The sequence below is a fragment of the Neodiprion pinetum genome, chromosome 6 (genome assembly GCF_021155775.2).
Source record: "Neodiprion pinetum isolate iyNeoPine1 chromosome 6, iyNeoPine1.2, whole genome shotgun sequence".
NCBI classification, from domain to species: Eukaryota; Metazoa; Arthropoda; class Insecta; order Hymenoptera; family Diprionidae; genus Neodiprion; species Neodiprion pinetum.
The window spans coordinates 21,791,876-21,815,007 of record NC_060237.1 but is presented as its reverse complement, the minus strand read 5'-3'; the positions used below and the strand labels follow the sequence as shown (position 1 = coordinate 21,815,007).

At 45.5% G+C, this 23,132-nt stretch overlaps 1 protein-coding gene across 1 annotated transcript in view; it reads left to right on the top strand.

Moving 5' to 3' along the window:
- Positions 1–557: 557 nt before the first annotated feature.
- Positions 558–23,132, top strand: part of neur (E3 ubiquitin-protein ligase neur) — a 62,545-nt gene continuing 39,970 nt past the window's right edge. The window contains exon 1 of the mRNA XM_046631286.2: positions 558–747. Coding sequence (XP_046487242.1) covers positions 702–747 — 46 coding nt within the window. The 5' untranslated portion in view covers positions 558–701. The remainder of the gene's footprint in view (positions 748–23,132) is intronic.

Here is a 23,132-nt window from a genome sequence, read left to right as displayed (position 1 = left end):
TACGTAGTTTAAAGAATATAATTCTATCGTCGTATTTGATTTGGTATTTACCGAAGCTAAGGAATAAATAACGCAGGGAAACAGTGCAAAGTACCTGATATTGCACACAGCTTAAGGTTTCATATCCAACGAGGATTCAGCACCTTGCAACAATTATTCATCCAGGAATTTTTCAGGGTTTAAAATATCGCCGTCAAACCGTAATTATATCGGGCAATTGACAATGACAAGAGTTTTGTTACTTAGATTCAATCGATAAACAATTGTACTTAACTGACAGCGACTCAAGATCAGTCTCATACCTCGCATCCAACGGCTTGTATCCTAAGTTTCAATTCTTTTCTAACATTCAAGAGCAGATGCCGCGTACGTGTGTGATTGAAACATAAACGCGTATCCCGGTCTTCGATCAAATCCAACGAACCCGCAGTTTGGCGAGGGCCTCGATCTTCGCTTAGCGCGAAACGGGTTCGAAGCGTTTGAAAATTCCCGCTAAATGTGTAAACAATGGTGCGCGAGTGTAGGCGAGCAGGCTGGCCAATCACGTGGCTCGTGGCAGCCGTCCATCGGTGCTGAGGGTAACGAGATGTGATATTTAGTTAAGAAAAAAAATGTGTCATTATATTACTATCTTATGCCGTTATTTTATTTAAATGTACGATCGTTGAGTGCGGAGTGCGGCTGTTATCCGGAGCCTGCGTATGCTCATCGAGATGGGTCAATCCTCGAGCAACACCGGCCACAGCGGTGAGTAAACCCTGGCTCGTCCAAATTCCCCCTTCAGTTTCTTCTCTTATTCTATTTTCCGTTCGTCTCGACACGCGTAAACCGAGCGTAAACCCGTAGACAGCCCGTCCAGGAATCTTAGCAAATTTCTCCTTTCCCTTCGTCGTTTTTTCCCTCTCCCCCGCCTCTTCTCGCATAATTATATCGCCCCGTTCTTGAGGTACGGAACGCACCAGTCGTCGGTGACATTTGTCACTCCGTCGGAGTTCCGTGCCTTTCTGCAAACAATAATAACCTGTCCGAACTTTGTACCTCTTGCCTCACACGCCGCGGCTGCCAATTGCGCACGTTGCCGATCTGAAATCGCCGAATAAACCCAGTTTCGGCAGCATTTTCACCCCAGAAACATTCCTCACATAACCTATACGGAACCTCGGGTTTTCTACCGTTTTGCATAGTTTTTAGGTTATGTATCTCAGCTCCGTTGATAGTACCGTTATCCCAGGTGGTAACGCACACACGTGTAACCGCCTGGGTGCACACCGTTCTCTGACCTGTGTCCGAATATTTTTCACACATAATCTCGAACGGCCGGAGAAGATCTTGCCGTTCACCCTGAAATTAAATGCGCACACTTTGACACCGTGTGCATATCGTGTGTGTGATCGATCAGTCCGCATATAGAATCCTGCATCGTTGCGGTATAAGAGCTAAACTACCGCCATCTAAAAACGGTAAGTGAGTTGAAACGCACTCGTCGCCTTGGTAAAGAAGATATCTCTACTCTGTGATAAGGCGGAGGGCGTCGATGAAGAAAGAAAGGCCGATTCGCTCATTTGAGTTGATTTGAAAATACTATTTTTAGACGGTAATTTACTGGGCGAGAGCTTCAAGATGAGTAAATAAGGCCTGCGAAAATATTCGTGCCATTCTCAAGTATTTCAACACAGTGTTTGCTGCATAGTTGGGGCAATGGTGTAACACGTGTAGCTTGAAATATTCATGATTTATTGTTGAGCCGTGAGATTTTTGTATTTCCTTGACCCCTCGAGGCGTGGAATTTATGCTGAAAAATGTGCGCACAACTTTCATTCAAATTTATGACAAATACGTCACGGACCCCTGCAGTAATCCTTCACACATGTTTTTGGCATGTTCTTCGGCTTGTCCGGTTGTACAGTCTCTAAACCTCGGACCCACCTCAGACCTTACCTGTAAAACTCTGCGCTAATTTAGTGCTTCTCTCCCAGGTACAAACGACCGAGCAAGCCTCTCAATATTCTCTGCGGCCAGAACGCGTTGTTACATCCACATCTGTTATATGCAGTGGCTCTTTGCCTCGGGGATTTCAGGTTCCTTCGCATCACTGCGATAACATTCATTGTACATCGATATCGAAACTCGTGCAGATATTGAAAAGAGCAAATGCATCAGAATCCAATCGAACGCAGATAGAGGGAGAGAGAGTGTCTGAATATCAGTAATTTTTTTTTTTTTTCTCTACTTTCAAACCTTATCAGTTCGTTCAAAGTGAATGATTCGTATTCTCAAAAGATGTTCAAAGTTTCGATCCTCGGTATATACGAATTTTCGAGCTTGAGAACACCTGTGCTTTCGCGTCGGGACGCCAGTTTCGACGTTGGGCTTGCAAGATGGCCCATCCGGGGCTGAGGAGTTTCCCACCCCCAGAAGCCCCGAAACTCGGAGAACCTCGGCCAGGCTTACCTGTGAGTTTGGAAGTTCGTGCGATGTAAGCTGCAGTGGTTGTGTGGCTGATCGGCTGCACGGCCCTCTTTGAGCTGGTGCAGCATTGCAGGCATAGCCCGAGCCCCACAGATGTTATTGTCATATGGCAGACACGCCGCGCCTCAAGTCCTCAAATAAACCTAAACCAAACTCGATACGGCCATGCACTGCAGCCAGAGGCGATGGTTACACGTAGGTATGTATTAAACGCCTACTTGCGCCCAAGATAAGGGAAAGGCGGTAAGACGGTTCACGACACAAGGACCTTATGCCGTAATTTAAGCACCTATAAGTTGTCGCGCAAAAACGAAAGTTCGTAAAATGTACAACTGTGCAATTTGTGCGGATTAGTCTTAACGACGTCACGTCGTGGTGTCGGCATTGCTGGATTTAAACACAAGAAAACGTGCTTGCGGTGTGCTGTTTTTACCTCCAGAACTTCTCCGAAGTCGTTCTCTACAGGTCGTATTACTCTGACTGTGTGCAGGGTCTAACGACTCCTGGAACAACTCTGACTCAGATATGTGCAGGCTGGAATCAAAACCGCGTGTCTGTTAACTGACTCATTATACTGCCGAAGAAGCGTGTTATACAAGTAACGAACGATCAATTAACGATTCCGATTCGAATTAGCGAATTCTTGTTATCTTCAAATCGTCAGGATTTAAATTTCTCGACACACTTTCAAAACTGCATTGAAGTAACTATTATTCGGACTCTCAAGGCTCTTTGTTCAAAAGCTTTCGCACCTAGAAACGCAAAATGGTATACTGTAAAATCGAACGATTACAGAACATGCCCACTTATTATATTCAAACGTTTCATCTAAATGATCTCTTCGAGTTACGATTCCGATGAAAGCATTTAGGAACCTTTCAAATTTCGATCACGGACTTCCACCGAGTAACATAACGCAAAGCGGCGACCCACTTCTCGTCCGCATGTATTATTATAGCGATCCATATAACATCTCGGCTCACCTCCGAGTGCTACAGACGTTCAGACGCGGGCTTTTCCGGAACTGGATAAGAGAAGAAATAAAAAAAAGCTGTGGTTTTACGTAGGGGCGAATGTAACTCGCGATTAAGTAATCGCTATGTTTGTATCTTATACGTGGGATGCTTTCCGCTAGTCTCGACATTCCCGACCGCTTGTAGATACGCGGGAATACACGGACACAACGAGATGTTTATCAAGGCCGCAACAGATTACGAGCTTCCTGCCCTCCGTGAAGAATCACCACCGTGTGTGAAATTCGACTGCGGCTAATAGTCGGAATATCGCAGAGAAATCTGGTTCATTCGCCACAAAATGCGTAGAGATATTGTCAAGTCGCGTCAGTCAGAATTTTATTATTCCTCGAAGATCACGAGCAGCTCTGAAACATTCGACATCGCGGCGTATTGTCGCGTCGGTCGATCGTATTTCGGTATACCTGCAAGTACATTTCATCGATCACGAGAGATCTCTTCGTCCTAAAGCGTATACCTGCAGAGCCTTGACAAAGCTGAGTTTCGTTGACCTAGCTGGTAGTACGATCAAGGATCTTGTTGTTGGTTATAGCGTGGCCAAAATGCACGAGTACAATGCGATCTTTCTTGTGCAACGAAACGCAACGCGGTCCCGCAGTAGGTAGGCAGTCCTTCAAATCTCGGAAGACTTAGCGGGGGTGTATTTTCTTTTTTCCTTCCTCCGTTAGCTGAAATGCAAAATTGCACAAAGGTGGTTTAAAGTTTAAGGTATAAAGTTTAAGGCCTGAAACGGCGGCAAACAGGTACGAGAATCGTTTCAGCTGTTGTTCGATTCGGGATGCTCGTCGCCTGGATCAGCTGAGCGAGAATCGTGGGAGAATTCTTCCCTGCTTCTGTGCATCGTTCGGCAAGATTTACAGCCCCTAGCTATGCGGCTTTCCCGCCAAAATTTCGGCACACAAAGAACAGATTTTGGAGAAATTCGAGTCTACCGATTACTTAACGAAACGAAAAATGTATGCGTGGTGCAAGGAGGACGCTATTCGAGTAGAAAAGCAAACGAGTTGAAAAAATTAGAAACGGACGTATTACGTCGCTTACAAGTTACCGGAAGATGATCACCCATGTTGAGTTCCCCTTTTTCATATCTCGTGGAGCTGCGGCGCGGATAGTGCTTCTTGCATTATATGCCAGACCGGAACTGACACTTGAGTATTTTCCGTGCTTTGTTTAACCGTGATTCCCCGGTCGTTATAAGAGCGGCATGAATCCCGCGGTTAATCACTTCCTGTCCTCCATACCGACAAAATGTAAAAATTAAGAGTTAGGCACGAAGAAAAAAAACTGGTTACCAGTATTTTGCAAACCGGTCTCTATCTTCTTCGGCGGTATAAACGCGTTTATTCGAGGTGACGCCGCTGATGGCGAAACGAATTTCGTCTATTCGATTATAAACTTTGATAGGATCAACAAAGAAAAACGGTGCCCGCTCAATTGTGCTCGAATTTATACGAAGATTCGAAATTTTGCTCAACACCTTTCTTTTGTTCATTCAACGAAGAGTAGACGCGAAAATTGTGGTGAAAAAATTATCGTACGTCAAGTTTCGAGCTCATTACGATCTTTCCTTTCGTAAATATCGTAATTTTGAATTCCGAGTGTACGTGATGCGGTGATTCGAGTGAATCCGGATTACTTGCCCGTCTCGTAAACTTTGTTGCGGGAAACTCGCGCGTAGCTAGTTTTGCACCGCGTACATACGTCCGAAAATATCCGGCGTCGCGACGCCCGCTGCACCGACACATACATGGCTTACCAGAGTACGAGTGAAACCGCTTTGGTACGCTCCGTTTAGTAATTTATTTCCGCGTTCGAGTTCGTTGCCACGTGTGTGATGATCGTCCCCTCTTTCGCGTTGTTTATAATCCATTACGTGAAGTCTGTTGCAGTAGTTACGTCAAAGAGTCGTCCAGCTAACGAGACGCTATATCCGAGGAAAGAAAAATCAAAATTTCAACCGCGAAAGTGAGACACATTGTAGATTTTGAAAAAGGGCCACCGAGCTTAGCTCAAGGCTGCAACTACGATCGAAAAAGAAACGATGCCGATGATGGTTGGACCCGCCGGTGTGTCAGCGGCCGACTCTCGACACGAGTTATACACTCACGAAACTAGGAACAAACACCTTCTCAGATGCGCGTCGTTTTACGGCATCTCCACCGGGTCAACGATGCAATCTTTGGCTAAGCCAGCCAGTCGTCTACGGACGTCAATCGGCTATATATATCGAATTAGGTTACTAACTTAACTTCAACCCTATCTCCGAAACATCGTCAGGGATATCTATAGCTTTTTTTCACTCGCATGCTGCAGCAATAATCAACGCCTGAATTGTAAACAATGGACCCACATCAACGATTTTTCCTGATAGATCAAATATTTATACAGACGTATAATAAACTCAGCTTTCCAGCTGTCTTATAGGTTTAACGCAAGACGAAAAATATGATTATTCCATAATTTTTTTAGCGATTGCATTGTAGACCCGTTTTTATTACGCGCGAAATGTCAAAAATCCCGTAATAAGTTCTTCAATTTGTCAAAAATAAATTTATAGTAATTAATAAAGATCGATTGCTCGATGCTTAAAACTTGTCGTACTTTCACGTGCACTGAGAAAAATTTCATTTGTTACAGCAACTAGAAAAATTCAGTGAAACAGGTATCGTTAAAAAAAACTGTTTGAATATTGTTGGAATGTCGAAAAACGAGGTACACGTAACCATTTTGCGCTATTGTCAATCCTTTGTTGGTAATTGCAACGCAAAATTAGTTTGTTTGGCTTACTCTACTTTTTTTTAGTTAAATCAGGCTTTAACGTCAATTTAATGCTGCACAAGCATTAAATTTTCATAACAGTTACAAGAAAATATAGTAACGGATACTAGACTTTCCGGTAACAGTTACGAAACTAATTTTCATTTTGTATCTAGAATTGTATTTTTTGATTGAGGTAAAAAATGAAAATAGTTAAGGACTGAGCGGTAACAGGAATGAAAAATTTCTCTCAGTGCGCATACCTCAAGTCGAGTAATCGGATACACGATCACATCGGTTATAAATCGATTTTGCCGCATGTTTCAAATAAAATTCGACGAAGAAAAGCTTGACGGATGGAGAGCTTTCACGATTGGCTAATCTCCATTCCCGCGGCCTTCGGGATCGTCGAAATGAAAGGATATATTCAATTTTGGGGGTCGCAATTCCGTTGCGTGAGAACGCGATCGATCGTCTTGAATCGGTATCGAGGGTGTAAATAGCCCTCGTTGACAGGAGGCCAAGTCGAGCGGGTTCGCCTAGCTATCGAAGCTCTATTCCGAGTGTGCAAGGTGTTCGGTTCGCTAATTTAAAGTTTAAGTCTGGACGGGTCGCGTGTGCCAGGCGGGGCACGGTGGGACCTTTTCCAATTGACGTCACTCACGCTCTTCCTCCTCCTCTTCTTATTCTTATTTTTCCCGTTGTTCTCCCTCTTTACCCGGCCGATTATTTTCTCCTTTTTCTCTCCGTCCTTGTCTTCCAGCCGTCTTCTTACTCTCCTCCTCCTCTACCCTCCTCTCCTTCTCGGTCTCTCCCTCTCTCCGGCTTCCGCAGCTCTCCTCGTCTCGAGTCTAGAATAAGAACCGACGGTGTAAGTTTAGGCTGGCGTATTGCAACTCCCTGCACCCGGAATAGCTTCCGCAGACTCCCTCCCCCGTATCTCTGATTAGATCCTTCTCTCGCTGCTGCTGCTGCTGCTGCTGCTGGTGATGCTTGATGCGGTTACATGTGTCGGGCGAGGTGCCCTGACGATGAGCTAAAGCCGCCTCCGGCCGCCGGCCAAGGGTCCGTAATTTCATACCGCCGTTCTCGCAATAAATTGCCCCTCAATGAAACTCGGCTCGAAGATCAGAAGCAAACGTTCCTTCCGTCTGTCGACTTGTAGTAGCGGTCACAAATTTCCCGAGGCTGATATGCGGGGAAAAAGGTCTTGGGGTCAATTACGGGTTAGAGAAAACTGAATTGTTTCTGATTGAGCTGCGGCAGAAATTCGTTCTCACGCGGTGCACAGATTTTTTAGATTTTCCTTACAATTACTCAATTTTTTGCAAAATTTCGAAACTCTCAATATCTCGAGTTTTATCACCGATCCAACTTGACATCGGCTTGATTGAGGAAAGTTGTGCAACGCATCGAGACGCGATTGTCGCTTGAAATAGCAAACAATAAAAATCCACGTCCCTTTCTAACGAGGTCTCGAGTTCGTTTCGTTTAATCCTTGCTCCCTCTGTCATCTCTTTTTCACCCCGTTAAAATTCCCCGCGACCCTCGTAATTAAGGAAACCACCCTCTGGTGCGCACCGATTCCGTTTAGGGTTAGCTTCGGTGAAAAAAAGGCGAAAAAAAAGATACGGAGACTGTGTACGTGTCGGAAGGGTTGGTCACGTACAAGCTTACACCACGTATCTATACGAGAGAAAAAAAAAAAACTTGGACAAACGTGTACTTACATAAAACGGGTATGAAAAAAATGTGTACAAAGTAGAGAAAACAAATGTCACCGTGGGGAAAAAGAGAGATGCGGACCAACGCGGTTGGGGTTTTGTGGAATTTTTTTAACTCGTGATTCGGAGGCCTCATTCGGGGTCTCATTGTTTAGGAAAAGGGTTGAACGCACCCCCGCGACTCGGACGATGATGCAACTTGGCAGAATCATTCTATTCGTGCATAAGGGGTTGTTCGCTGCTGGGTGCGGCTTAATGAATTCGGACTGGGAATCTAGGCACTCGGTTATACGGAGGCGGATAAAAATTGAGTTCAAATATTCGAAGAATCCGAATCCGCCGGCGACATTCCTTCGTTTGACAAACGCGTATCGGATGTTTCGTTTTTGTTTTATTATTTTTTAAAACGGTCATTCCTGACATTTCTGCGAATCGGCATTCTCGGCTAGACAAATTGTAAAAGGGTTCAGCTGCTGCCCCGGACCCTCCACGTTATACGGACGATCAGGCTCTTCTCACAGCCCGCGAGCCCTGCCACTCAAGAATAATGGAGTGCGTGCAACGGGGTGCTATTTTTGCGACTTTTTAGTTTCTAGAAACTATAAATAATCAATGTTATTTTCGGGCGTCGAGTGACGACGCGAATCAACGACCGGATTGAGCAACGCATCCTCCCTTTATAGCTCTTCGCGAACAATTTTTAGGCTACCTCGCCGGGAAATCCAACCGTAAAACATCGCTTATTTTTTATCATTCGATTTTTCATTAACATACTTTCCAGCTTTTCTCATTGCACGAATATGACGATGTACGTACGTGTAGTTTTTAGACATTCGATTTCTGATTCGTACAAACTTGAATATCAAAAACAACTGTCAATTTAATGCGTAGCGATCGTGGCCGTTGGCGATATTACTTTGCAAAAAGTTGGCGGCATGTGCTGCCGATGAGCTGGCTGCTGCAACGGCGTCTGCATTATTCCTCATATTCTTTCGCTTCTCATTCATTACTCCGCCCCTCGCTTCATCCCCCGTTTCGTCCAGCAGTTTCTTCTTCTCCTTCTCCGCCACCCTCGACACTTTTCCTTTTCTTCTCCCTCCGTCGAGCCGTGCGCGGGATCTCTGAATGCCATGCTTATTATTCGCGACTCAATGCGAAGTACAACGCGAAAGGGGTACACGTATATGCGATGCAGCGGCAGAAGAAGAAGCGAATTGCACCTGGTGCTCAACTTCGTGTATTATAATCTCTATACGTACACACCTATGAGTGATGCATGCGACCGACGCGCTTTACAGCTGATACTCGCCCGGGAGGTTTCACTCTATTTCATTATTTATCATCACTTCGATCTTTGACTGGGAAATAAAATTTCGAACTAATTCGCGCGGCTCGTTGTTTCGGTGCGTTTTCATAACAGCTGCTTTAAGAATTAGCCCGTCGAAGACTCGGATACCTGAATTTCATCTTTTTTCTTCACCGCGGAAACTTCGCAACCGTTGTAAATATTATCGACGTATCAAAAAATTGCTTTTCGATTCCTGATCAGGTAGTTCAAATATTGCAAATTGTTTTTTCCCAAAACCCTTGATGGGAATTATGAGCATCGTTGTACAATTTTACGGTTGAAATATATAAATGAAACAGTTTAGCTAATGAAATGAAAACTTACGCGATGTTCGTTCAATTAATTTTTGAACCGCGCGGTTTCAGCAGTTCTGTAGGACACGTTGGGATTAATTCGATGATACAAATTTGCATCATAGAAACGAACGCTGAATATAAAACAGAAACTCTGATCATATGATTGCATACAAGAAAAATACGAAAAACGACCTGACATCGTTCGTGCCATTCAGCGTGTGTGACAAATTTCAAAACGCATATCTCAAGATCAATTATTTGAATCGTAATTCGATTTCACGCGAGCGTTAATCAGCGTAAAACCCGATCCCGCGAAGCCTCTTTTAAATACTCGACTCGAAATTGAGTAGGTATATCGCGTTGCGAGGTGGGCGGCGATTAATAAACTGCCAGCGTAAAATTTCAACGCAGTTAATCCCCCTCCGGGTGCACTGCGGAGTTGGGATAATATGCAGCCAGCCACGCGACTTGGTCCCGGCGGTCGCGTGGCTCCCGCAGGAGAAGAGAAGGAGAAAGAGAGGGAGAGGGAATTCGAGTCTGGAGGAGAGAGGAGAGAGGGCCCTGCACCACCTGCCGCAGACGGGCAGATGTCCGTCCGTCCGTCGCGTCGTCGTCGTCGTCGTCGTCGATTCGACGCAGCAGCCAGCGACCCCGAAACAGCGTCGTTCGTCGCGCGGTTCTTCCGCCCTGGATGGACGCGTCCGGAAATCGGTTGCAGGCGATGACCGGGTGTCACGGCCTCGGAGAGAGATCGAATTATGATCGGGTTCGTCGATAATAATCTCCCGATGCGTCGTCGCAGCCGACGAAAGTGTAAACCTGTTGCAACGGAAAATGGGGGCGTACGTGACGCGACTGATCAGCACCTTCGGTGTCGCTTCGATGCAATTGCGAGCTTCCTTTGTACCTACTTAGACTCTTGTACTTTCCACTTGCGCTCTCCCGATTGTCGCTTTCGGAAGACGGGAGGAGAAAACTTTTCGTTTGCACCCGGGGCGATGCTTCGCGGTCCAAACGCGATATCGATAATTAATTATAATCTTACATACTCGAGGTTGTCGATGTGTCGTTATTGATTAACCGAGGACCGCCGTCGCGACATGTCAAACTTTTTAATTGCAAACTGCGGTCGATGGTGTTGTAATATGCGACAGTCGATGATAGTGTGATTTGGTCTACTTGCAAACATGGGGTAGTGCAAGAGATGCCGCTGGTCGTTTTTATTGGATTCTTCTCGGCAGCAAGACGCTTGCTAATTAGTTACGAAGACAATCTCGAAATTGAGGTTACGAAGATTCGACGAATTGCTGAATTGGAGGTGATCCCGACTTCAGTGCGAGTTTGTCAACTTTTGGTGGGATAGAAGTTAGTAACGGTAACGGAACGAAACAGTTTACAACAAAACGTTATTTGTCGATTTTGTGAAAGCTTTGCAAGAGCTGAATTATCAAGACATGACTCTGTATTATAGTTAACTGAATTTTAGGTGATCCTCAAATTTTTAAATAACAATTTTTTCTCAACATGCACGAACGTTTCAACAACCCGAATTCGCACTCCCTGAATATCAGTTAGCGCCGATCACCGGACGGGCCCAAAGTTTAACAAACCTCTCACAATTTGAAAGCACCGAACGATCGGAACGTGGCATACGATCGACGTAAGCTGCAGCTTATTTGAAATATAATTTCTAACGTAACGGTCGCGAGCTGCGAAGCCGAAGGACCCTCGGACAGGAGCCAAAAAATGTTGGCGATGCGGGACTGTGGACGGCGATCCTGTTGTCAAGTGAAGGTATATCAAGCGCAAAAGCGAGCCCGACAGATGTTGGGAATTTCGAGATCGACGAAGATGGAGCCGCCGCATGGAGACGCGAAGACAATGAGTCTGCTGCACGCTGCTGGCGCGTGGCACGCCGTCCTTAGGGCCCCTCGGGTCCGCTCGGTGGGGGTAACTGTGGGACTTCGAGGACCGCTTCTCTTTGGGTCAGGGAACCCGACTCGGTCTCACCCATACGCCGATCCAGACTCCCACCACCTCGCCGCGACGCAAACCCCGTCTACCTATAAGTATAATGCGCTCCGGGTATATAATTATCAGGATTGACCGAGGCGATAAAATTTAATGAAAAATTCCTTTTTTTCTTTAAACCATATCTTGATCGATTATTTTTATTTATTTGTTTTTTTTTCGCGTCGGCTAAGAGAAGAACTTCGTTTCGATTCAGCATCAAGCTCTCGACACTCCTCGAGATGGACTTTTTTTTTTCTCTCTTCTCCTTTTCCCGTCGCAATGTTTATCGATAAATGGGTCTCACCGTCCGAATCGAACATTAGAAAAAGAGAAAACAGAAACGTTTCAAAAGTCACCAGAAACGGTATTTGCGTTAATGTATACATATACACTGAGAGAAATTTTTCGTTCCGGTTACCGCTCAGTTCTTAACTATTTTCAGTTTTTATCACAATCGAAAAATACAGTTTTAGGTAAAAAATGAAAATTAGTTTTCTAGCTGTTACCAGAAAGTCTAGTAGTATCCGTTACTATTCTTTATCATTACGATCACTGTTACTATATTTTCTTGTAACTGTTGCAAAAATTTAATGCTTGTGCAACAATAAATTGATGTTAAAGCCTTATTTAACTAAAAAAGTAGAGCAAGTCTCGCAAACTGATTTTGCGTTTCAATTACCAAAAAAGGATCGACGATAGCGCAAAATGGTTACGCGTGCCTCGTTTTTCGTAATCCCAACAATATTCGAACAGTTTTTTTTAACGATACTTGTTTTACTGAATTTTTCTAGTTACTGTAACAAATGAAATTTTTCTCAGTATACCTTACAAGATAGACCGTATTATACAGACATCTTGAAATCCACTTAATCGGTACAATTATGTACGAAACCTGCAGGCTTTCAGCCTACGCTCGGTGTTTCGATCCCCACCTTTCTTCGCTGCATTTTTATTTTCTACTTTCAACCGCTTGTCGAGTTCCTGAGGGAGCTATTTCGGGGTGAAAGATGAAACGCTACGTGGGGATGCCGCGAGTATAACGGCAGTCGCTGGTTCATAACGTGAAAGATATACATATTTCTTTTATAGATAAAAACCCGCTAAACGTATCGGGCCTTATGGTCCTCTTTCTGGGCCTTACCAGCTGACACTGCACTCCGTGTTGCTGCACGCGGTCATTTTTTGATACATACCTACACACAGTGTATATATACCTATAATTTTTTGAACTATTTTTTTTTTCAACTCCGTTTCTTACCTGCTTCACGTTACTTTTATCTTTTATTCTTTCTCCTTTTCCTCGTACACCGCATACGCGATTAATGATTCTATTCCGAGCAATTTCTCACGCGGCATCGTCGACAGGTCCCTACTTTTATTTCACAATCAGATCGAGAGATACTGCCAGATTAATTGCGTGCCGCCGTTGGCCTCAAGTTGCAAATTATTCACAAACCGGCAACGCAATTACGCGAGGTTCTCGTATGAAATATTAAGCCTTCTGCCCGCTTCGCAATCACGAATACCTAATAAATTCACACGCGTGTCGCATGGTGCCAAATTTGTGCAAAATTGTTTCCGTCAATGCCGAACTACGTCGTTTAAAAAAAATTTCGATTTGACGAGATGTACACGAAGCACGTGGCGATGGAGTTAGTCAGACCCTTTTCAACATTCACCTCACAACGCCGCAGCTGTTGCAGGGAATAAGCAATTACTCGTTGATTTTTGTGCTGGACACGTAAAACCGCGTGCGGTGAACTTCACCCTGCAAACGCCAAGTCTTCGTTGACCGCGGTCTTTCCTCTCTGAAATCAGTTGGTAGGTAGGTACCTACTCTCGTCCGACAAATATTCATTCCTCAATCAACGAAGAAAGGAAAAAAATTAAAAAAAAAAAAACCCAACAAATCCCAATATCACGGATTCCCACAATAATTTGATCTGAAATCAGATACGATTTTTCCCAGCAACCGACCGCACATCCACGGATCAACCAACCTTTGGCTTCTTCTGACCGACGTACACAATGCCTGTCATCGTTAAGGACCGATTGTTGCGTTGTTTACGATTTTTCGGACAAATGCGACAATTTGCTGTATCAACTTTGCCGGGGCTGTGGTCAGTTCGGACAGAGGGTCAGTCCCCGGTATCGAGTGCAGGGAATTTCAGAATCGAGGAAAGGGTCTCTATCGCATTCGCGGTATCTGTTCGTGACACATGTGACAATATTCACCAAACGCGATTCGGCCAGTGGTCAGTTCCCTCTTAAACCAGGCAGCGGCAACCCCATTGACCTCTCAACAATGAATCGACGTGGTCATCCATTGTGATACGAGGATTAGAATTGTTCCCTTGGACGAAAAACACACGTGCTGCATATGGAGCCGCATCGGCGTGGTTTTCGGTTGGACTGGTCCTCCGAGGATCGGAGAAACAGAGAATTACGTGAGAGTAACGACGTTCGGTGATTGCTTACTCTTTTCTCACGTTCGCATTTCCAAGTTCAAGAAGAAAGAGAGAAGAAAAAAATGTGAAAAACCTGCGATCGGTGCGTTACGAGATCTCAAGCTGGAACTTTTAAGAATTCCCAACCAGCGTAGAGGTAATCGCCCTAAAGACCGAGATAAAAAATGAAACTCTAGCTTAGAGGGAAGACCCGCAAGTCGTAGGCGTCTAGTTTTCCGAACAGTTAGGAGCGATTCAATGCGTGCAGGATAGGCGGGATTTTGTACGCGTGCCAGGTCCGCTCGGTGACCTTTCGGGGCTTTGGGACCTGAGCGTCCCGGAAAAAAGTATAATAAAATCCCGCTACAGTGCGCCAGAATGACGAGAAAACTTCTCAGTTCCCCTGCAAACAAAGAAAGACTCTACACGTCCGATTTATCGCCGGACTGAACGCGGCACCGTAGAGTTCCTTCGATCGTAGTAGTCCTTTTCAATGGAAGTCAGGTAGTTGCACCGAACAACCTTCTCCAAGAAAGCGTGCTGCAGGCTCACCGAAGGCGCCGTTCATCTTTCCGCGACTTGGGTAGGTAGCCACCTTGTCTGAGCTGCGCTGCACGTGCCGACCGCGACGAGTGGAACCAACCAATAACCATCCTGGCTCAACCTGATGCTGCTATGTGGAATGGATTCGACTGCGGCAGTTCCGTTGCGTTTTTGGATTACTCGCAGCACAATACCCAGTGGCTGATGCTCCGCTCCTTCTTCCTTTTCGCCTGGAGAATTTCAATTTATCAAATCCACCGCCTCTCTCTCTCTCGCTCTTTCTCTCAACGGACCGAGAAGGCGGCGCATGTCACGGACCCCGCGAGGGTTACATCGTATTGCGATATCCTGTCAGAGATCGGGATGCAGATCGCGGTGTTACTAAGCGGAGGTTCTTCGTCTGCGGCAACGACGTATGGTGTATGGCTTCGGAAAATAAGGGAACTCCTGAGGTTGTTCCTGCCTCGCACGACTCTCCACCCACCCGACATCCCCGCCAATTGAGCTCGACCCAGACGCTATTGTTTCATCGACAATACTCCACTCGGCAGCCACTCACAACATATCTCATTCACTTAGCCCAATGCTCCACTAGGCTCGGGTCACTCTTTGGGCTCGTTCTTCGCGTGCCCTCTTTCATTTCAACTTCAATCCGCTCACTAACCGTTTCACAAAAATCAACGAATCCTAGACAAAACTGGCCGATTACCTTCGTCTCATCTCACAATTCCTCAAATTAGTATCTCGAAATACCGAGTCCCTATTTTTTGCGGTACCGTTCGGGCAGACAACGCGACAGGCTATGCAGCTCGAAGGTGACGTGAGCGTTGGGGGCTTTCATCAGAGCCTGGTTTCGTTTGGTCACTTCGATGATCGAGGCACCTCAGACGGACGGTCTTTCGTTGAACGGTTAGCAGAGTCTCGTCGACAGATGTCTGGTGACTCGAACATATTCGAAATGAGGATCGGGATCTTCCCTCGGTAAACTTGACGCCCCGTTGCGTCGCGACCCGCTACACACGCGATGATACGGATTGCGCAGGATGTGACAGCAGATTTTAAAAATATCTCGTTATCCCAATCGAAGAGAGAGATGGAGAGAGACATGCGGCTGGAAAGCGTCAAGCACGCGAGCACCGAAGCCTTACCGTTCCAATGTCCCAGTCGAACACAATACACACGGGCTTAGGAATAACTACGGATATCCACACCGCCGTCGATTCGTGGGTCTTGCTCAGTTTGGATTGCCAGACCAAGAGAGCCGTCCAAACAAAAGATTTGATCATATCTGTTAATGTAGAAAACGTCCGTTGTCCTATCAAATTTCTCAACCCTCTGCCAGTCTCGACGCTCTCCAAGCAAACCATAAAAAAGTCTCATTTCCTGCAACACGGCCACGCGCCTGCGGCCTATTCTGTTACTATGCAAACCTTACGCCACTTGCGAGGTCCGCCGTTACTGGGGGGGCCGTGATGATCGAGTTGAAGCCAGCTGAATTAACACCCCCACTACCAATCACCCTGCCGAGGTTTCTTCTTTCACCTCGTTTCTTGTCCACTCCAAAATTACCACCTCACGCATTAAAGGGTATCAAAAAGTGGACACTCACGTCCCAGGCCTATCTCCCCCTTGGATCTGTTTCCACTCGTTCCACAACCCTTTTTCGGAGCCGGTTGTCGGTCGAAACGCCGACTCCGGATCGCCCACCGTGTCCGTTAAGTATCATCAAATTGGTCCGATATCGTGGTTTCGGCGTGATTACTAGCCACTGAAATTCATTCGGATCGATTTGACACGATGCCGACGGTCAATCCTTCGAATTTCTACGTACACGACATCGACGAGCGAAATGGTTAGCAATCCCTGAACCTTGTGGTAGATTCGTAGGCTGATATATCCAGGTGACGATTTCTCGAATCCCCCTCGGGACTCTCCTGCAAACAGCCGAGGAAGGAAGGAAGCGGCGCGGTCTCCTTCTCGCAATGAGGGCTCCTATGGGGGGGTTGAAAATGGAAACTCCCTTGGCACGATGTTGACGTACGGGGGTCGAGCGAATCCTTCGGCATGTGATCACCAGGTGATACGCCGTGCAGACAGGGTACCGTAACTGCGTCGTGCACGCGCGCTCGTGCGCACTTTTATACGCTGTCCAGGTGCCCCCGGGTTCCGGTGGTTCTGAAAGGTACGAAAACCTCCGCTGAATGCCCTCGCGTACGCGTATTTGCGTGTATTGATTTCCGAATATTTGTTCGCCCCAGCTGCTGTCTGCGAAGCCCAATTTCTCGGCACCCTTTCGAATTCGAGTCAAATCTCACAATACACCGAAAATTCGGAGAAAAATCAGCTCCGAACCACGCAGCCATCGATTTGATGCTTTTTAATTAAACGCCGAACTCTTGGTGGTCATCGGCACCACGAGAAAACAATATTTGACTCACCCGGCGCATCTGGCGAATTATACGGCGTATCAATTTCGAAAATCCATGACTCGGCACGACGTCGAATTTCATTAATGAAAAATTTATACCCGACGAAAATCAATCTGCGGTGCAGTATGCGTAATTAGCGTAGGTATAATTAGTCCGTCAACAGACTGTGATCGTAAACGATTCAAAATAAATGAACAAAAAAAAAAAAAAGGTACGATATCATCATCGGCAGTGCATTAATATCACTTCTGGAATATTACCAAACAATTTATCTGCAATCCATCAGTCTCTAGCGCCTGCCGCCTTACACAAATGCTCTCATCCATCTCTCCTCTACAGTTTTTTACTCGTTCATTTTTCAACTCATTTTTTCTTACATCGTATCGTCGCGTGCGCCGGAATTCGCAGATGTTCATCGGCGTCGCCTTGTGTGCGGTGCAGCCATCAGTGCCTTCGGTATCTTGATCCCCGATGCCGCGGATGCGCGGAGAATCGCATATACATACATATGTGTATAACAAAACGCGCGCACGCAGCTTCGGGATGATGCCGCTGCCGCTGAGGGACATCGAGCACCAGGTGATTCAACGCCGATTGTTTCGCGGTCTCGACGACCCTTGCATACCTATAACCGCAGGCTGCGAAATTCCTCCACCTGGGCCGCGCGACAAGGGGACGCGCAATCAATGCATTAATAAGTTTCTACATGTCAGGGGTATGCGGCCCCGAAAATAAGGGCCCGGGGAAAGGGGATCGCATGGCGCCCCACCTGGACTCTCTTTCGAATTCCGACACACATCGTGTAGGGGCGAGGGGGACCCTGCGCCTATCCGCTCTATAAGGCCCAAAATTATGAGCCTCCCCATTTTCTCGACCCCTTATGGATTATTCAAAGTTTCCTGCTCCCCTCCCAGACCCAACCCCGAAAACCCTGAGGAACATTCCGATGCTTTCGGAAACAGGGGATGATTTTGCCACCTGGTACACTATGTTGCATATCCCTTCCGTAGGTGCATCGCCATCCTTGGACACGTGGCTTCAATGCCAGACTCGACACACGCCAGTTGCTGTTACATTTTCCCTGACAACCGTGAGATGCCTTTCGTGGTGTAGAACCATTGTTTGGTTTTATTTTATTTATTTATTTTTTTTTTTGTTAATCTCTGTGTTCCGCAAAAGGCTGAAACGTGAAAATTTAACCAAACAAATCGTTGGACCTTTGACGCCAGCTGTTAATTCAATGCCACTGTGCTCTCCGTGGCACAAATTCGTGAATTTCCTGTTTGGACTTTCGTCACTGAGGACGTGGACAAACATGAAAATTCAAATTTTATCCGGGGCTTTTGACTTTTGACAGGGCAAAAGATACCCTTGTTTATCTATCCAGGCTGCCTGCAGGGGTGAGGATGAAAAATTAGCTGATGAGCTCGCGTGCTGTACAAACGTCGGCAGAATTGAACCTGTTTGCGAATCAAGCTCGCAATATCGGTTCGATAATCTCCCCCATCGTGCTTGTAAATTCCAGTCGTAAAGTACCCGATTAGAAAATCAATGGGGAATTGGCGGTGCGTTGAATTTCATTCGGGCATATCCGACGGATGCGATGCTTTGATCAACGGCGCGTGAAGGAATTGCGTTTGCCCGTCTGGCGAACGGATTAGTCGCGTACATCGTACGACCTATGATCCGCTTATGGGGCACTGCTTTGCCTCGCTATATTCGCAGGGGTATTTCCTCCCGACTGTTACACCCACGTCTAGGTATCGATGCTTCTCTCTAGCCTACGGATTCAATTTCGTCCGTAGCTTCAAAGTTTACGGTGTATTTACGAGAAAATCTGTGCCACAATGGACAAGCGTATAGAAGAAACACCTCTTCCTTCTCTCACCTCGGCTAAGAAATCGGTGTTTGATCCAGATTTATAAATCAAGTTTCAAGTATTGTACACGAGGAAGAAAAGAGTCAATCAATTTTGCAAATCATTGACCGGGCATTTTTTACCCTAAACCCCAACTTCGACCGCTGCAACAGTACCAATAGTGCTGGTAAATTTCACGTCTCTTAGGTTGGTTCAAATTAATTACGCGTTGCATCGACGTGATCAGCGTTGCGTGAGCTCATACCGACAGGAAAATATAGGGTCCGGCATGTAGGAGGGTGTCTTCCATTTCCCTCCCGTCAATGTTTGTGCGGTTTACGAGGTAGCAGACTAAACAGCACGCGCTGCTCGTTCTCGCTGCATGCAGGACACGAACGACGCACGTGCCGAGCATATGCTGGAAAGTAATGTACGAGCTGCGCCTCTCGCTCAGTCATTAGTTTCCCCTAAAATAAAAATAAACTCTGTCCAATACGTACCTACGATCTGCGTAGGTGAGCGCAGGACGAATACGATGAATTATGCTGAACGGTTTGTGGTTCGGAATTTCAAAAAAGCGGCCTCTGCTTGAAAGCCAATGCTGCGCAAGCTTCAGTCTGCTTTTGGCAGTTCGATTATCTCGCCAAATGTATACAAGCGTCACGTTGCGGGTACTGGAGGTGAAGCTTCAAGAGCTTTGAAGTGCTTTGCAGAACTCTGCCCGTGATTAGGGACTGGCTTCGATTGAAATTCGTAGCAAACTTCCGAACGTTCCTACGGTCATTCGGTTAATGGATCTGGATATAAATTAGACGACCGGCTTTTTTCTTTTACTTCTTCTTTTTCTTCTTACCGCGTTTGCAAGAAAAATGTGAAGATATTGACCGTGCAAGGTGCGTCATTGGATCAGTTTACACTGTGACGATGCTACGAGTTCCGAAGAAATGCAAATAAACGGCACGTGTAACACACCGCAGGTCTGAGAACGGACGATCGAGCAAATGGCGTCTGGACATCGGGACGCCACGATGATCTGGGATGATTCACGGAGTCTCTGAGCCAATCTACCGACTCCTGAGTCACGAATTTCGAGCCGAGGTCGATGACGCGCCATAGAATGCTGGAATAGGCGGGACAAGGTGCGGAAGAACGGCTCCGACGAGAGGGAGAAAACTGATGAGGCTGAATCTAGCAGCCAGAGCCAGCAACCCAACGTGTTAAACTTTTTTGAAATAGAATAATGCAGTTCAGTCTTATCCTCACAATTCTATTAAAGTATGTATCGAGGATTCAAGGTATTTCACAAAATTTTGATTTTCGGACTTCACTACTTTATTATTCGAATGAACGCTGGAACGTTTGACTGCTAATTCTGGCTGCCAGCTTCAGCCTCGTAGAGAACTGATCGAGAAACGGTAAATCGTACCGACGACACTCGGCAGTTAATCGTACTTACAAATTCAAGATGGCATCGTATCGACGCGCAATTTTTTTCTCACCGCGTCGACTGTCCGAGAAAATATGGCGGAGTGTTCAATGCTGGTGCAGTTGTTCGGCCAAGGTATTTCAACGATGGTGTAAATCATCGGGCTTAAGTCGAGAGACTCGCGTGCACGTGGAGGACAACTTTGCGAGCCGCGTTATAAATTGAGAAAGTTTTTATCTCCAGCTTCTCATCTGCCGGCGATGGCGAGCTTTCGGTCTGCGCTTCAGGGGCCAGCTGTGCTCAGAACAGCAACGCGCTTCAGCTGGATTCTACGGCACCGTTTAAAAACTCGAATTCGTTCGTAGCGATCACTGATCGAGATGGGCGCGTGTCTTCCAGAAGGAGAATGTCCCGCAGTATTCACCCGACTTATCAATTATTGCGAGGCGTATGTAATTACTTGACCGCTGTAACCGTAATCGATATGACAGTCTGTATATACATGCTCTTGGTGTGTTGCATTTTTTTTTTTTTTTTTCATAATTCCTTCTTGAAATACGCACATTTATATCGCTTCCTTATCGTCTCATCCAATCACCGTTGATATTAATCCGATAAAGGCAGTATTCATTTTTTTTTATGCGTAAGGTGGACTCTGCATCTATGGAAATTGTGATGTCCTAATTTGGCCAACTCTTAATCTTAAATTCTGAGGTAAGCCGCGGTGTGAATATTATATCACCCTTTTATAATCTGCCGAGTCAGTATTATGTCTCCTGTTTCAAGGCTCGGCAAATGCCACACGCGGCGGAATTATAACATGTATTAAAAAATCATTCCGCACTCCTTAGCAAATCCCCGACAATACTTGTTGAAAATGTTGAAGAGATTTTGCCTGTTTATTTAACACGTTGATGATTTTCACTCGACGTAACGAACGGTCTTGACGGCAAAACGATAATCGAGTTTGCGAATCACCTGCCGGAATCGAGAAGCGGAGAAATCGGTTACAGTGATAATTTCCGGATTTGGAACGACACGCGAGTTGTACGCGACACGCCAGCGTGTGCAGCGTATACGTGACTCCCAAGTATTCATCGCGCGATAAAATAATTCAAAGCGCGTCGATCGGTTCCTCCGAAATTCTCTCCTACACCTTTTCAACTAACATATCCGTACGAGAAGAACGAAACGGTTCGAATCGCGAGGATCGAGCGAGGTATAATAAGCGGAAGTCGAGGGTCAAAAATGAAAACGAGGGAGCGTAAGGTTCCGGTGCAATTAGTCGCTCTTCAATATTTTCGAAAGCTTTTGGAATTTTATCAATGAAATCAGGGGCGCGTGCCGGTTTAAGGCCGCGACGACATGCGACAGTGAGAAATGGCGCAAGGTGCAGCGGCTCGTTCTTGCGTATATAAGGTTGGCTGTATGTACCCGCTTCGGTTACACGCCACATACGCGTGCCGGAGGTTACAAGGCGAGGAAAGGGGGGAAAATTCGGAATCCCCATTGGCTGAGGGCACGCGCCCGCACCTGTCGCACGTCTGCGACTCCTTTGTCGCGCCGCACGCTGCGCCGTAAGGAGAGACGAGAAACTAACAGTCGAACAGCCTCCCGTCCTTACGATCCCTCCAAGTCTGTACACTTGATCCTTGCGTTTTCTCGCACGCCTCGCGACGACTCGGCCTCTCGATCGATTCCAACCTGCGGGATTGCGGAGGGTCTGTGCAGTGAGAAAAATTTCATTTGTTACAGTAACTAGAAAAATTCAGTGAAACAGGTACGGTTGAAAGAACTGTTCGAATGTTGTTGGGATTACGAAAAACGAGGCACGCGTAACCATTTTACGCTATTGTCGATCCTTTTTTGGTAATTGAAACGCAAAATCAGTTTCTGAGGCTTGCTCTACTTTTTTAGTTAAACAAGGCTTTAACGTCAATTTTTATTATAATTACCTAGAACTATATTTTTTGATTGTGGTAAAAAATGATAATAGTTGAGGACTGAACGGTAACCGGAACTAAAAATTTCTCTAAGTGTGTGTCTGGGGAATTAATTATCATGTTGAAGTTGGTAACTTTAACCTAACGAAACAATATGGAGTAAAATGTTGCACAGTTTTAGAACGACTTGCAAGGAGTTGGCTTTGCAAAATATGAACATGTTTTATTCGTTATGATTTGACCGCTTGAATTTCACGCAATTCTGAGGTTGCGAAGTAACGATTTTCCCAAATACGCATCGTTGAAGTAACTTTATCAACTTCAACCTCATAATTAATTCCGTGACAATACGACCAGATTTTTTTTTTGCTCTATACCGTGTTTAATTTCGTTGAAAGGCTTTTGTACCGGTGATATAATAGAGTTATGAATATTCATATCTTTTCTAACTTTCATTATACGATAGGGATACAAAAAATTCTAAAAAAATTCAGTCATTTTTTTAACACACAATTATTTCAAGTCATTTGTCATTATTTAATTGCCATTATTTTCGTAGTGAAATAATTTTTTTGCCGTATTTACTTCTCTCTAATACGTGTAAAATTGCCGATTTAACTAGAATAAAATATGTTTCAACATTTTACGAATTTGAAAAAACAAACTTGATTCTATAACAAACATGTTTAAATTATGTAGTAGGTAAAATTAAATGATTCTTTTTATTAACGTTTGCTGTGTTTTTCAAAAATTTCACTAACAATCAATTCTGTTTTTTACACGATTCAAATATGTTTATCATACATTCAATATGATCACGAAATCTTCTCAAAAGCATCAAAACG